General features: G+C 34.8%; 1 protein-coding gene across 2 annotated transcripts in view; it reads left to right on the top strand.

The window, feature by feature from the left end:
- The window catches only part of LOC149787363 (GPI-anchor transamidase component GPAA1-like), a 55,044-nt gene that overhangs the window by 18,870 nt on the left and 18,424 nt on the right, over positions 1 to 17,750 (top strand). For both annotated transcript variants that reach the window (XM_089977938.1, XM_089977939.1), the window contains exons 5-10: positions 7,047 to 7,206; positions 7,364 to 7,465; positions 11,158 to 11,354; positions 13,686 to 13,888; positions 15,439 to 15,592; positions 16,677 to 16,871. In XM_089977938.1, the coding sequence (XP_089834064.1) occupies positions 7,047 to 7,206; positions 7,364 to 7,465; positions 11,158 to 11,354; positions 13,686 to 13,888; positions 15,439 to 15,592; positions 16,677 to 16,871 (1,011 nt within the window). The remainder of the gene's footprint in view (positions 1 to 7,046; positions 7,207 to 7,363; positions 7,466 to 11,157; positions 11,355 to 13,685; positions 13,889 to 15,438; positions 15,593 to 16,676; positions 16,872 to 17,750) is intronic.

Genomic DNA, 17,750 nt, shown 5'->3' with positions numbered 1-17,750 from the left:
TACTAAACTCTCATCTTAAAAGTAGGTCACTGAGACCTATATAGGAAGCTTCACTTACCAGGATTAAGTTTTATGTTTTTACTGTGCTTGCTTGAATTAGTAAACTAGATGTTTAAACAGTTCTCTCTTAGTACAGTCATGCATTAATAAGTAGTATGGCCTACATTTGACATTTTTTGGACTTGGTTTTTACATTTGGCTCATGACCATACAGGATTTTTTGCATGTTACATAGCACTTTATTGTGAAGGGATGTTGATTGCTACTTCATGACATTAGTAGGTAATTATGGCTTGCATTTTACATTTCCATGATTTGGGTTAAATTTGTGTAATTGAAGTTAATATGTAAGGTACTGTTCATGCTAGAATTGTGAAATCAATGATGATATGCATTTCTGTAACGTCCACACTAATTAAACAAAACAAGCTCAATAGGACCTATGTGTCATCTTTTACTGGCTACTCTATGGGTTTAGCTCATCACCACTTGAAGTTTTGACATTCTATATACGTTCTGTCCTGCCTAGAATAATGAAACCTGGTGAGTTGATATGTTCTACATCCTTGTTAGAAAAAGAGGTCTTTGTGACCTATATGTCATGCTTCTGTGGCATGGTTGAGATTTTGTTTATGTTCCATTTATGAATTTGATAATTGGAGTTATCTCTTTTAATACTACAGCCATGCAATCACTGATCACTGTGACTTACATTGTATGCTTTACTTACACAGGTTTGTGACCATATAGATTATTCTGTATACATAATGGCTTACTCATTTAGTCCTTTCTGACCAGTACAGTTGGATGTTGAAATAAATATGCCTAGGTAACTTTTCATAATAATGAATTAGCATTGTATGTTGTGAGTGTTCACCTTCAACAAGTTAACTCTGCATTGTACATGTGAATAAGTATAGGACTTGGACTGTATACTGTTGTTTTTTATGTACAGCTTGATCTATACAACAAAAACAACATTGGACTGTATATTGTTGTTTTTATGTACAGCCTGATCTATACAACAAAAACAACATTGGACTGCATACTGTTGTTTTTTATGTACAGCCTGATCTATACAACAAAAACAACATTGGACTGCTTACTGTTGTTTTTATGTACAGCCTGATCTATACAACAAAAACAACATTGGACTGTATACTGTTGTTTTTTATGTACAGCCTGATCTATACAACAAAAACAACATTGGACTGCATACTGTTGTTTTTTATGTACAGCCTGATCTATACAACAAAAACAACATTGGACTGCATACTGTTGTTTTTTATGTACAGCCTGATCTATACAACAAAAACAACATTGGACTGCATACTTTTGTTTTTATGTACAGCCTGATTTATACAACAAAAACAACATTGGACTGCATACTGTTGTTTTTATGTACAGCCTGATCTATACAACAAAAACAACATTAATTTCTGCTTCTTTCAGCTCATTATATTACATCTTATTTGTTATCATATAAATAAGTGTTTGTTTTTATGGTTTTATGTCTTTATACCCAGTCACGGTAGATAGATTGGTAGGTTGGTTGTTTGTATAACTCAGCACCGTACTAACTCTGATGTGCTGATTGAATGTTTCAGTTTTAAATGTAACAAGATTTAAATTTGAAGTGTAAACAGTCATAATTGCAACAGATTAAAGTTATTATGAAAAGTCAGTATCACTCTGATCTGGTTTTATTTTTTGTGTATATTAATTAATGTGTTTATTTGTGTGCATATTAATTAATGTGTTTATTTTTTGTGCATATTAATTAATGTGTTTATTTTTGTGCATATTAATTAATGTGTTTATTTTTGTGCATATTAATTAATGTGTTTATTTTTGTGCATATTAATTAATGTGTTTATTTTTGTGCATATTAATTAATGTGTTTATTTTTGTGCATATTAATTAATGTGTTTATTTGTTACTGGAGACTACTATGAATGAGATGTATAATAATTGATCATTTTTTTAAAATATGCCAGTTGTATTTTTTGGCATCCATATATTAATGTTTGATTGTCTGACCCATAACTTTGTTACAGTTAGAGATTTCCATGAAATCTACCCCAAGTATATATCTTGACTAGATGCTGTGTTGCTTACCATAGCCAGATACCTTTTGACTAGATGCTGTATTGCTTACCATAGCCAGTTACCTTTTGACTAGATGCTGTATTGCTTACCATAGCCAGTTACCTTTTGACTAGATGCTGTGTTGCTTACCATAGCCAGATACCTTTTGACTAGATGCTGTATTGCTTACCATAGCCAGATACCTTTTGACTAGATGCTGTATTGCTTACCATAGCCAGTTACCTTTTGACTAGATGCTGTGTTGCTTACCATAGCCAGATACCTTTTGACTAGATGCTGTGTTGCTTACCATAGCCAGATACCTTTTGACTAGATGCTGTATTGCTTACCGTAGCCAGATACCTTTTGACTAGATGCTGTATTGCTTACCATTGCCAGATACCTTTTGACTAGATGCTGTATTGCTTACCATTGCCAGATACCTTTTGACTAGATGCTGTGTTGCTTACCATAGCCAGATACCTTTTGACTAGATGCTTTGTTGCTTACCATAGCCAGATACCTTTTGACTAGATGCTGTATTGCTTACCATTGCCAGATACCTTTTGACTAGATGCTGTATTGCATACCATAGCCAGTTACCTTTTGACTAAATGCTGTATTGCTTACCATAGCCAGTTACCTTTTGACTAGATGCTGTGTTGCTTACCATAGCCAGATACCTTTTGACTAGATGCTGTGTTGCTTACCATAGCCAGATACCTTTTGACTAGATGCTGTATTGCTTACCGTAGCCAGATACCTTTTGACTAGATGCTGTATTGCTTACCATAGCCAGATACCTTTTGACTAGATGCTGTGTTGCTTACCATAGCCAGATACCTTTTGACTAGATGCTGTATTGCTTACCATTGCCAGACACCTTTTGACTAGATGCTGTGTTGCTTACCATAGCCAGATACCTTTCTCCTCAAGGTCAAGGTCACAGTAAACAAAATTTTAATTATGTTACTTGTATCCTTCTCAAGAGTTTAACTTTTTAACCGCTGAAAATATTTTGAAAACTTTGCTCCACTATACTAGATGGTATGTTGGGTACTGTTGTCAAGCTTTCTCTCTCAAGGTCAAGGTCATGACAAGGGAACCTGTAATTATGTGACATGTCCTTGTCCAGGGTATAACTTATGAACCACTCAATTTTTAATGACACCTTAGCCAATTATATATCATATATAGATGGTGTGTCACATACCATTTCCAAAAACTTGACATCAGGATGAAAGTCACAAGGGAAAATGTACCTGACTTGTTTCATTGGATGTGCCCTACCTGAAGGGAAAGGTTCCAAGTAAGAGAAGATATAAATCAGTGATGTTTATCCATATACAGAAGGCTGTTCAAATTCACTTGTCCCACCAGCATTTTCACATGTCCCAAAATTTCAATCACTTGCCTAGGTTTGGCAATATGTATTTTAATCAATGTTAAAGACAAAAGAAACAATGTACAACATATTTATTTCTTCAAAGGGCTTAATTTTTTTAGTTTTTGTTACTGTCAAGGTATCTTATATACATTATTTCTTGCTCCAATATGGTAGCATCAGTACTTCCATTAGCAAGAATGGAAAGGAATTTTCCTGGAATTCAAACCTTCAATAACTACTTTTTTCGAGACATAATCAATTGAGAGAACAAAGTTTCCTTGCATTGAAGTCTGTTCTTATAATTAGCACCAAATTTAAAACCATTCTTTCCATAGAGTGCACACAGCATTTCCTTTGTCAAAAAATTGCTTTTCCTTATTGTGCTAGGTTGTAGACTGTGTTAAAAAGAGTTTTCATTTGATTTGTTTTTCATTTTATTCTCATTTACTTTTAAAATGGCCTACCAGTATTATCTGCCCATGCTAGCTAGTGTCATGCAAAGGCTTTATCAGTTCCAAAACTGTCATGAGACTTGCTTGATTAAATCGTGAATTTGTGAATTTCCATCCTATGTCAGTTTGGGATGTTGTTTGAAATAATTTCCTTCAGAGTCAGTGAATTCAAGTCATGGATATTTGTCAACTCAGTGTGGCTGAGCCATGTTTTGTCTCTCAGTTGTGTCATATTTGACATTTTTGCTGAGTCTTCTTTATGTTTCTTTGAAGGAATAGTTGTCTCAGACTTGGTGGCAGCCTTACATTTTAACCATCCACTTTCATGTGAATTTTCTTTATGACCTTCCTTGAGAAAATAATTTAGAAAACTCATTTTGATCCAGGTAGAGAAGATCACCTCATTTAACAACTACTATGACTAAAGTGATCACAAGATACCTTTTGTCATCTAAATGCAAGCACACAGGTCGCTCCATTTGTGTAATTAATTTGTTTCAAAATGCAATATAATCAATCCAGTTTTGTTAAAGAGATTACTCTCATCTATTCAGTTACTAAACATAATGGACACTAATGCTGATAAAGTGCCTTTCATTAATTTCATTACATTGACTCCATGGATTGAAATCAGAGGGTGGTCCACTCATGAGGAAACACAATATAACTAGGTCATTGTCACACATTAACCCCTAGTGACGAGTTAACGTGGCAGGAGGTAGTAGTCTACTACCGAGCTATGTAGCATCATGGTCATGCATGATACACTAAAGTGGGTGGTATTTTAGAAAGGTAGACAGATGTAGCTCTACATTGATACCAAATAACCTGGAATATCTAGTTGCACTACAAAATACAGAGGGAAAAACCTCATTTTTTGGACCCGATTTTTTTCTACCCAAAATTTGCCAGTGGTTGGAATCCAATTTTGTGTCTGGATTTTAGACTTTTTGGTTTCAGATCTAAGGCGAACTGGCATGAACTGCAAACAGGCAGATGAACCTTTGCAAAAAGTAGGATAAGATGGGCATTTGGAATAAAGAGTGGTTTTGATACAAAAATAATAACTCCGTTTAGGACAAAAAAATAATTAAAAAATCCAACTTTTACCCTTCTTCTCATGCGCGAGCCAAATAGCCAATGAAAAATGATGTTTCTAACACAACTAGGATGTATGTTATTAAAAGATCACCTGGGATTTGGTGTTTTCAGATCTATTTAGACATAGTTTTCAAAATGTGTTTCCTACTCAAATTTCAGGTGATAACAACAAAAACCTGCAGAGGTTAATGTGTTAATGGGTGCATTTTGATGACGTCACCAAATGTGAATATTCCTTGCATATTTAATCACTTGTGCATTGACATTACACATAAATTACAAATTTAGCCATTCCTTGACGATTTGTAATTTTTTTTACAAAATCCTTGTTAACACATTAACCCTAAGTGACGAGTTAACTTGGCAGGAGGTAGTAGCCTACTGCCGAGCTCTGTAGCGTCATGGTCATGCATGATACACTAAAGTGGGTGGTATTATAGAAAGGTAGACAGATGTAGCTCTACAATGATACCAAATAACCAGAATATCTAGTTGCACTACAAAATAGAGAGGGAAAAACCTCATTTTTTGGACCTGATTTTTTTCTACCCAACATTCGCCCGTGGTCGGAATCCGATTTTGTGTCCGGATTTTAGACTTTTTGGTCTCAGATCTAAGGCAAACTTGTATGAACCGCAGACAGACAGATGAACCTTTGCAAAAAGTAGGATAAGATTTGGAATAAAGAGTGGTCTCGATATAAAAATAATGGCTCCATTTAGCAGATTTGATATGCACATTGTCTCAGGACATAGATGCATTTTGTATGGGTTTGTCTGGTTAACTCCACATTGTCTCAGGACAAAGATACATTTTTGTATGGGTATGTCTGGTTAACTCCACATTGTCTCAGAACAAAGATACATTTTTGTATGGGTATATCTGGTTAACTCCACATTGTCTCAGGACAAAGATACATTTTTGTATGGGTATGTCTGGTTAACTCCACATTGTCTCAGGACAAAGATACATTTTTGTATGGGTATGTCTGGCTAACTCCACATTGTCTCAAGACATAGATGCGTTTCATATGGGTTTGTCTGGTTAACTCCACATTGTCTCAGGACATAGATACATTTCATATAAGTTTGTCTGGTTAACTCCATTTTGGATCAAGTTATGGCCATGACAATTAAGTTAATATTTTCACATAAAATGTTGCTTGTGATTGGTACAGTGCAAAAACCATGCAACATATTCTGATACAATTTGATACAAACATTGTTGCATAAATTTCCAGTTATGGATTGTGTGTCATTTATAAGTTATGATCCCCAGAATGCTTGTCCTCCAGACTTGGCTACTGCAAGATAACGTCACAAAAATTTGCTGGTTTGATGCTAGATTTGGCATGTGGCTTCAGCTTACATTACACGTGGCTTCAGATTCAGCCTTACATTACACGTGGCTTCAGATTCAGCCTTACATTACACATGGCTTCAGATTCAGCCTTTCATTACACGTGGCTCCAGATTCAGCCTTACATTACACGTGGCTTCAGATTCAGCCTTACATTACACTTGGCTTCAGATTCAGCCCACTTCAGATTACATTACATGGAATATTGCATTTCAGCTAAACTTGTGCACTTTTATATTAATGAGACTTTGGATGAAGTAGGTTCCCAGCATTCTAAATCGTTTAGAAGAGTTATGGCCCCTGAATGCCCATCTTTTATAAATTTAGGTTTCACAGAATTATTTCTTGTCTTTAAGGCCATCCCAAGCAAAGTGTAGATATCGGGTCCTTTTATTATGCACTCATTGTTGCTAACTGTAGTTAACATATGGTCAGTGTTTATGGATATTGTCAATTGTGAGTTATCAAAGGTGAGGTGTAATTTAGATTATAAAAGAGGATTGACTAAATAATTACAGTACATTAAAAAAATTCTTCAAATAAACAATTAAGTATTTCCAACAACTTTTTAAGCAAAAACAGTTTTAAAAATTGCATGAGGAGATAAAACTTTAAGAAGGGAAAATATTTTGTTGACAAGTATCAATTATATTTTTCAGACTGTACCAGGTCAGAATGTCTATGCTATTTTGAGAGCAAGAAGGACAGCAAGTACAGAGGCTATAGTGATGTCCACTCCATTCCGGCCAAAGGGTTCTGAGCTGACCCAGACCACAGGGGGCATAGTTTTAATGTTGGGACTGGCCAGTCATTTTAGGAGTAAGTGATATGATTTGTGAGACAAATATACAATCTCTCATAATTCTCTGCCTTTTCTTTGGAAGACAAGGGCACAGAAATATTGGATTTCTGTGTAAATATTTTGCAAGTTTTCTACTACATACAAGAATTAACATATTGTGTTATGTGTTTTCAGAACAGCCATACTGGTCCAAAGACATAATATTCCTGGTGACGGATCATGAGCAAATTGGAATGCAGGCCTGGCTTGATGGCTATCACCTGTTAGAAGCTGATTGTATGTATTTCATGCACAGATTTAGTCATGTATAACACTGATTGTATGTATTTCATGCACAGATTTAGTCCTGTATAACACTGATTGTATGTATATCATGCACAGATTTAGTCCTGTATTACACTGATTGTATGTATATCATGCACAGATTTAGTCATGTATAACACTGATTGTATGTATATCATGCACAGATTTAGTCATGTATAACACTGATTGTATGTATATCATGCACAGATTTAGTCCTGTATTACACTGATTGTATGTATATCATGCACAGATTTAGTCATGTATAACGCAGCATAGGCCCAAACCTTCTTTCACTTTCTGTGTCTGTACTGTTTGTATCAAGTCATAAATAGAACAGTGAAAATCCTGCAGATCTGCATACCATTATTTGATGGCAGATCAGAGTCTGATCTGTTTGCAGTATGGTATGTACCTTGTATGGATAAATATTTCATGTTTTAGTTGTGACTATTTTTTGCTGTCTTTCTGTGTGCATCAGAGAAAGTGCTTCTTTTTACTTGTTGAAAAAAACAGCTCCATATACAAAAATGTTAAAATATTTACAATCGAGATTTTCTGTTAATTGAAGATATTGGTAAGAAATCACTCACCCTGCTGCCAAAATGGAATTTTTCATGAAGTTTTGACTTGGTTCAGCTTAGAGAACTTTAACCCTTAGCCGAGCCTTGTTTTTGAATTTTTTATCTCACAAGATTTGTTTCCTGATAGCACTAGCCTTGTCATGCAGGATGAGTGAGTTGCATGCCCTTTCAATAGATCTGAACAATCTTTAGTTCAGATGTGATAGTGTTAATGACTCAACTGGGTTTTAAAGCTATGAACGGGTTACTGACTGGGGGCAATCAAAAGGTCATTATCCTAGCTCTTTCCTCAGCTGACATGTCAAGAGAGGCAGCTAAGCAAGACTTTTTCCATGGTGTTAAAATTTATTTGAAACGCATTGTGAAGAGCTGAGAATTTCCAAAACTCTTTCTGCCCATTAAGATTTGAAAAGAGGATAAACCCCTCAAGCCTGGCATCATGGCAGAAATGGATAATACATATCTTGTTCAGACTCAATCATTCAATCTGAGTTATAATGAAAGCTATCGGCTGGCAAGCACAGCCACCTTCTTAAGTTGTTATCTCCAAGATCTAGCATCACATAGATGTAAATTGTGTCTGGTGGGTCCAGTGGCTTTGGCCACCAAACCCTCTTGAGGTCAGCACTACCTCTTCACAGGTGTGGGTTTTATTGCTATTGTTTGATTGGCCAGGATTTTTTTGCTCTACAAGGGAAAGTCATTATCCTTGTCTGAGCATTATGGTCACAGGACAGGTGACCATCAGTTGTGCTACCATTGTATTAAGAGAACAGTCGATCCTCCTTATCGGGAATTCAGACATTTTTCCTTTGAAGGACACCGATGGTAGAGGTTGAATGCTCTTGAATTTCTGCCTCATATCAATTCTTCCAATCTTAATGTCACTGGGAACTTACTCAAAGCAGAAAGCAAATTGTTTTAGCTAATTTGCTTTCTCAGAGAATACTTACCTAATCACATTACTAGATTACCATGTTACACAGCCCTGAACTCAGCTTAAACTAGTGCCAACTAGGAGGGGTAAAGGGTAAGATATTTTTCCATTTGGCATTTATATTAAAAAGTTGAAATTTGCATCTTTCTGCAATCGCTTGGTTTGAGAGGTGGTGGAGTTTGTATACCTAATGTTAGTATGATCTGGTAAGCATTCTCAGAGAGATATAATTTACTACAGTAAAGTAGTCAGTCAAAGAGATATAATTTACTAAATCAGAATTATTCTGGTCAACATGTGCTTTCAAGCTTGAAAGTGCACTGTAATAAATAAATCCTGTCAGTTTGACATATAAAGCAGTTATGTATCATAATTTAACTTCATTGTGAGTCAAGTAATGAATTACAATTGTGGAAAATGTGTATAGTAGTTTTAAATAAAAAACTACTACTGATAATAGTGATTATGCATGCAATGTGGGTAAATTTTGTAAAATTTGATGATGTACTGGTGAAAATAATATGGTAACAAATTTATATTGGTACTCCAATAAATAACACATTTGTTTGCACTGGTTCAACTGGGAAAACACTTTTTATATGCATGAGAAATTCTAAATCATATGCAATCTGTCGGAATTAAACAAATAAAGGTGAATTTGGATAAAAAAGAGAAAATAAAGAAAGAATAATAAAAAACTTGATAAGAACTCCTAAAAAATAATTTATTATATTTTTCATTAAAAACAACTATTTTGATGACAGTAATATCATACCAATTAAGTCTCAGATTTTTGTTGAGCCTGCAGCAATCATTATTGCATCCACGTGTGTCCATCATTCTGTCCATCTGTATGGATCTTGATACCCTTGATTAAGCTAAAGTTAAAGAGGTTAAGATTAGCGTCAGTGTTAAGGCTTTTTACTTTTCTTCTATGTATGTCTTTTATAAATAAAATGCAGGGTAGACTTAAAATTGGATCTCTTGTTTAATAAAGGGGCTGAGATTTGGCTGGTGCCTACTCTAGTTGTCATTTTTTATTTATAGATTATTCTTTGGAATATTTAACTATGGTATTTCATAAACATGCCAAGCAGGGTTCTGGGTGACCTGTGGTCTAAAGCACTCACATTTACTGCCATCTCATCTTTCTGCCATGGTTCATCCTGGTCCTTACAAATTGGAAATATGCTTTTGTTAAAAGCAAGAAAAAGTGCTTACTTTTAGAAAAAAAGAAACTTTGCTAAAAGTCCTCACTTTTTAATTTTTCTAATTTTTTCATCGGTAATATCAGCTCTATCGTGACAGTTACCAACAAATCTTTTTCTTAATAAAAAATCTAAGAACTCACTGGAAACAGGAAATGGATGTCAGTATACCAATCAGCACACCTCAAAATAATCTGTGGACTCTTTCAGTGTGGAGGTACGGAGTCTGCCGAGTTATGACGATGTTTAGTCCTTACATTGAAGATATTTTTCCTTATAAAGTCCTTGCAAAGCACTAACCCAATATTTTCATAAAATGGTGCAAACCATGGTCTGCATGGGTATGTGCCTTGCGCTTGGCAAGTGTGGGTATGTGAGAAAGCTTGCTAGTAGCTTCCCATGGGTCATTGGTTCTTATCTGGGTTTACTTGGGTTTTTCCACTGCTAGTTATACTGGCCAACATGTACAGTGTATCATTTGCTAAAAACTGGTGTTAAACCCACAGTGACAACAGCAACAACAAAACATATAAAGAATATCTCTTAAGTATAATGTTATGATAATGTGATTTTGAAAAGAGACCTGAATATTTATGTTATTTTGTAGTGAGTTGCATGTTGAACAACTTGATACATCTCTTTGTGCATAGATCTTCAGCTTAAAAAATGTATGGGCATAACTCTGACATGACTCCTATCATGTTTCAAGTTGCTGTAATTTATATAGTTTTTTCTAACAAAGATTTCACTGAAATTCAGAAATAAAAATGTATGCACCTAAAAGTTTGATTTACATATATTGCATATACTCAGCTTCCAACTGCAGAGACCACTTCTGCCATCATATAATGTGTTGGCAGATCTGGCCCTGTCTTGTTTGTTAGAACTCATCAGTAGAACATAACAGTATATATGATGCTGATGAATTTATTATTTAAGATATAAAGCCAGGAGATCTTCCAGGAAGAAGTGGCCCTATTCAAGCAGCCATAAATCTAGAGATCCCTAGCAGTTACTTGAAGTCTTTTGATCTGAAAATCCAGGGTTTAAATGGTCAACTGCCAAACCTGGACTTGTTCAACCTGGCAGTGAGAATTTGTAAGAAGGAAGGAGCAGACGTAACTTTACATCAACAGGTTTTTTTCTCTTCAGATACTGTTATTCATACATATAAAGGAACTTGACAGTGAATCAGTCCACTAAATATTTGTGCTTCAGCATACTACACACTTGGGGCAAATGAGCTTTTTCTCACCTGCAGCTGAAGCAGAGGGGACATAGAAATGATCTCCATCTGTCCATTTATCCATCTGCTTTGTGAACTTTCTAGCTTCATTTCTTTTCTTTTTTTTTAGATTTTGTCCTCCTGATTTGATATGAATCTTTATCACAAGAAGTTTGTTGATTCATTTTAGCATAAGCATTTCTATAACCTTGTGAACAAGCAAGCTTCAACATTTATTATAATTTTAGCCAGATGTGCAGGTCTCGGCAAGAGCTCAGATGTGTTTGATGATGAGAATGTTCTACACATATTTCTTGTCGGTTTGATCCTTGATCAGCTTAGCTCAGGCATTGCCAGTGCATTACCTTGTAAACACATTTGTAATTAGATTTAAACAAAATTTGATGTGAAACATCTTCACAACAAGAGCACAGATGAGTTTGAAAATGAACAGATTCATTTTATGTTTCAAAGAGTTATTGCCCTTGATTAACTTAGATTATGCATCCAAATGACTTGTGAATACTGTAGCATTCATACTTTTTGTTTGACTAAGGAGCAAATTTGACCAAAAGGAGACAATTACGGGTAATTACTGGTAATTTAAAAATATTTCCTTTCTTATCTTTCCAAAGCTGTGTTTATTGACTGAAGTGCAGCATATTGACAGATAGCAGGTACCAGTACATGTCAAAACTAACAGCAGAAATGTAAATTTTAACTGAAAACTTACTTAAGCTTACTGCTTTAGCATCCAAGTATACAAAATAATTAAAAATCATCTCATTTCTCTGTTAATTTAAAAGTGTCAAAGAATCTTTCCAGGCTTTTAGCACTTGATAAACTGGATTCAGAGTTGTGCATCTTTGACACCCATATCATATTTTTTGTTTATCGAGAAATAATAGTAAATGTGGCATAATTATTGTGAAGAAACATGAATATGCTTTTATTTTGACAAATAATCATTTTCATTGTTTACACAATTAAAAAGGTATTGCTAAAAGGAATTGTTATGGAGGTGATGTTCTGGAGCATTAAACCTAACACTATAGACTGGTCCCCTGTTTCAGTAAAAGTATACTAGATGGGCTAAGGTGGGACAGGGAACTAATGGAAACCAGTCACAAGCAGCTGTATTGCTTGAGGGAAGATTTTAAGTTGACGATGATTTGGTGCTCATTGTTACACAAATTGAATTAAAACTGAGACCTTAAGGTAACTGAAGGTCATTCATTATGTTTTGTGATCAGTTTTGGAACAGTTTTCATGCACAGGATCTGTACTGTTGTTTTTGAAAGTCACAGTGCCAGTGTTGCTATCTGTCAGTTTATTTAACAACAGGGATTATGATGGCTCTAAGATTAATAAAAAGAATTTGCACTGAAATAAGCATACTGACACCAAGAATGTTATCTTTAATCTGCAAGGTTTTTGGTTCCACTCGCTTTTGTTTAATTATTTCTGACTATCTCTCAGCATTGCTGCTGTTGTGAATAGTGCAATCAGGATATTATCAAATAATAATAAAATATCAGAAGACATTACAAAATTGTGTTATGTCCAGGATTTTATAAAGTTTGTGATAGCAGTATTCCCCATTGAAATGCACATTCTATACAGTGTAGACCATGACCTGCAATGGCATCATGTGCTGGTATTTCAAGATCAGAGCTGTTTGTGAGAAATCATCCATACAAGAAGCACTATAAACTATCATCTGCCATGGCATAATGCGCTGGTATATCAGGGATTGGGCCGTTTGTGAGAAATCATCAGTTGAACAAATACCATAAACCATGATCTGCCATGGCATAATGCGCTGGTATATCAGGGATTGGGCCGTTTGTGAGAAATCATCAGTTGAACAAACACTATAAACCATGATCTGCCATGGCATAATGTGCTGGTATATCAGGGTCTGTGCTGTTTGCCAGAAATCATTAGTAGACCAATCAGTATTGACCATGATCTGCTGGTATATGAGGGATGATGTACACATAATTACATCCAGGCCAAAATGGCAGAGTAGAATGAATGTGACAAAAACTTTCTGATTGATGCAAACTTAGGAAACTTGACTTCACCAGATGTATTGCTGATGTATGTACATTACAAAATTAGTGAAGAGGACACTTATTCATTTAGTATGAATTTGTTCAAAGCACATTGCATATAAAGTATCTAAAAAATCAACCTTTTTAAAAAGTACCCTGTATATAATGCTTCTATATGTTTTCAGCTCAGTGTGGATGCAAATAAAGCTTGGACACTGGATGGATTTGAGCACACTTTGAAGACAATGCTGAAGATGATGTGGTCCCAAGCCATGGGGCTTCCTACAGGAAATCATGGCTTGTTCCACCAGTATCACATTGAAGCCATCACTATTCAGGGGATACATAAGAAGAAATCTGGCAATATTAGGTTGGATACTGCTGGAAGGTAATATGTTGTTGTTTTAGTTGTAAAATTTTTGTCTAGCATATAACACATTGTTGAGATAGTATCACCTTTCCTTACAGGGAACAATAAAGTCAGCTTTAAGATTGTCAGTAAAACGTTTTGAAGTCATCTTGTTGGAGATTCCAACGAGACATGACAATTTGTAGAACCCATTTTCACAGGTAGGCCCTCCTGAAATGTTTGAGTATTTAACAAATGCAGAAATTTTAATTTTTATATAATCATTACTTATAACGTTTGGGATAACGTCCGTCACTAATTAACTATAAAATATTAACTAAATGAGCATTACAAATGTGTGGAATTTGCACAGGCTGAAGATTCTGGACTCCCATTATACAAAGGAAAGGTATTTGAATTGTTTTAGTAGAACCTAATTTTGAGGTCACATCCATTTCCCACAACACAAGGCAGCATGGTTTATTTTATGGCAGGTCATAAATTAACATCAAATTTCAAAACGTTTTGCATACTGGCCATTGACTTCATTTTTTTAATCTTTTATAGGACTGTTATTGTAATTGTTAAAATTGAATAGAATTTTTCTTTAATAAGAAACAGAAGTTGCAATCACATATTTATACATCCACTCTCTGCACGAGTAGATAGCACTATAATACATTTGTGTAAAAAGTAATATTATACAGCTTGTGTTATGATGTAATGATCCAGTTTGAAGCAACATTACAAATGTTAATTTTACAAACACAGACATCCTTAAAAATCTTCATTTGTAGCATAAAACTAGTTTGATACTAGGAAATCTGACACAGTTGAAATGTTCTTTTGTGCTCCTGCTTTTTCTGTAAAGGAGCATATAATTTTAACCAGATTTGTCTTATCAAAGTTCATCTAGATGTCCTTTTTTTATGAATTCATTTTCACTCAGTAGCCTTGAAGGATGTATCAGACTTTGGTAGTATTCTGTTTGGAATTTACAATAAAGAGGACCTTGGTGAACATTGATTTTTGATGTTGTAAAATTTGAATGATTTATGTCCCTTAAAATTTTTTCCTGTTGCCCAATTATTGGTGGGTATTATTTCTGGACACATTTTTAGTATTTCTAATATTACTGATTCTTGAAAGTCTAACATGATAAACTCATTGCTCTTTAATATTAATTGCACAGGATTTGTTGAGTTTGCCATGCCCTCTTTGAGTGCACCTGTCTTCCTTTGGGGTTGGCCTGTCTTAAATCTTCAGGGATTTAATACATATCAGATGTTTTGCATGTGCATTTTGTACATCAACTTGGCATCATTAACTAAACTTTTTAATTGCTGTGCAAGCATTATTTTAAATGCACTTTTGCATTGCACAAAAGTGCTCACATTTATAGAGATTTAGCCCATGACTCTGCCATCACACTGATGATGGGTGTCATCAGAGACTCAGAATAATAGAGTGGTTACCTTCAAAAGAAACTTACATAAAATGCCCTGACACACAACTGGCACCCAGCTCTGGCTTGTGCTTTGGGGACATCACTGTGATTCACCATGCAGTCTGTTGTATATATTTTTCAGGATTGTGGAAGGAATATTCCGAAGCCTGAACAACTTACTGGAGCGTTTTCACCAGTCTTTTTTCTTCTACATCCTACCTGCAACAAACCGCTATGTGTCCATAGGCATGTACATGCCTCCATTTGGTCTCATTTGTGCTCCAGGACTGATTAAAGTATCCTTTTGACTTCTTAAGGACTTCATGATTTTGTAGAACATCAGTCTGGTTTTTAAATTCCCCAGGATTATGGTATGTTTAAAGAGAGATAATTTATAAGGCCAGTAAGATTAAAATTTCACATAAGATGCAATTTTCATATTTTACTTATTTCAGCATATATTTCATTAAATAATTGTTCCAGAACTGTTCTTTTAAAATTATTCATATATAGTCTCACATCTGAATTTTCTAACAACAAAAATTATCAGTCTCTAATCAAAATTGTGAATAATATTTTTAACAATTTCACTTCAGTTAAGCATAGATTCATTATGGAGGAGATTTTTAATATTTATGTCTGAACTTGATTAGCAAAACGTAGAAGTTAGCCAGAATTATGTCCATGTTTATGTGATTAGTTGAAAAATTGGTTAACAAAAATATTTTATTCAAGAGAATCCATAAGTTATTGTTGCACACAGAAAAGGACTAGTACAATCTTTTGCCATATTGGTTCTTATAAGGAATTCTTTATAAACTTATTCCAGCAAGATTTATTCCCCATGGGTACTCTTCTTATTGGAGAAGAATAACTTTCTTATTTAAAAACAGATTGTAATGTTTATTTTATTGCTGTCATATTATTTTATTCTCATGTTGTTGAACTGCAGAAATAGTAATTTATTTTATTGAAATGAAGTTTAAATTCAACCACTCTTGCATTTTATTGTCTTTTGCTTATCTGTTTAAAGCTTGGTATATACATAGGGATAAACATGATAATGTCACAAATTGCAATGATTTTGCATGCATCCAGTTAGAGCATTGATAATATTGACACATAATGGATGCACTGCATTCACCCAGTTGCCCAAAACTTAAAAAATGTTGTTGTAGGTTTGAACTATTTGGGTTAATATACACTGTATTATTTCATGGCATGCTTAAGTTTCAATGAAGTCCTTATTAAAATTCAGAACTATGGGCTCCATTATTTTGGCAGTTTATGTATGATGGTTCTTCATACTGATTTAACAGTAGTTTATCCACTCAGTCTTTCACAAAATATTGCAATAAATTACACCTTAACAGATGTCAGGCTATTGCATTATGGGTGGGAGCAGGAAAAGAGACAAAGAAGAAAGAAGCAAATGGAGAAAAAGAAGAGAAAACAGAATCAGAGAAGGAAGAGATTACTAGTGAGACATGTGATCAGGGTAGAGAAAAGAAAGAAGAGAAGACGGATCAGCAAGAAGCAGAAGGGGAGATAAATAGCGAGGAAGAGGATGAAGAGGTTTAAATAGAATGTTTAAAACCCCAAAGCCGCCATTTCCCATAAATTTCACCATTCTTCCAGGCTAACTAATTTTTTGGAAGGAAGGAAATTATTTCATAAGAAAGTTATCCAACATAAATCATTCTTGGAAATAATCAAGCTGTTAGATTTAAATGACGTTCAAGTATTTAGCTTAAAATTAAGCCACCCTTAATTCAGTCAACAACGTCACTTGTGTTTCCGATCTTTCTCTGGACTGCTCCAAAAAGTAGTGATATGATAGTGATTTATCTAAGATGGGTGGATATTGGTGATCGTCTGGGGCACTGGAATATACAGTGAAGAGCCAATCTGACATAGCATGGTATTAGCTTCTTATGATGGTGATGTCATCAAATCTTGTTTTGCAGCTTTCAACTGAAATCAGGCCACCCAGAGATGTCGCTGATCAACATTGGATTAATTTGTAATGGCAGGGTTGCTCAGTTTGAGGGAGAATTAAATAACTCATAATGTGATGAATTGTCGTCGTTAACTGGTTTTAATGGAACCTGATGATGTTTAGGACCAGTATCTTTCAGGATTCAGTAATATTCAGATTCTTTGGCATATATGACTTTTTGCACATAAAAGCTCAAAATGGTTCATTCTGACCTACCACCTCATTCTGACCTTTTACCTCAGAAATATATATCTCATTCCAAAATACTCAATTCCACCTGGTGATCTGTTAGCGGAAGCACAAGTTCCCACCCAGGTCTTTCAGCAGTAGTGTAAGAACATGGGTCATTCAGCATCCACTGGATTTGTTGGAACAACAATATTTTTCTGTTACATGATCAGGTTACCCAATCTACCAAGGGCAAACCCACCCATATAAGGTATTCATTTGATACT

The sequence above is a fragment of the Sinohyriopsis cumingii genome, chromosome 12 (genome assembly GCF_028554795.1).
Source record: "Sinohyriopsis cumingii isolate HCF-2022 chromosome 12, ASM2855479v2, whole genome shotgun sequence".
Taxonomy (NCBI): Eukaryota; Metazoa; Mollusca; class Bivalvia; order Unionida; family Unionidae; genus Sinohyriopsis; species Sinohyriopsis cumingii.
This window is presented reverse-complemented; position numbering and strand designations above follow the sequence as displayed.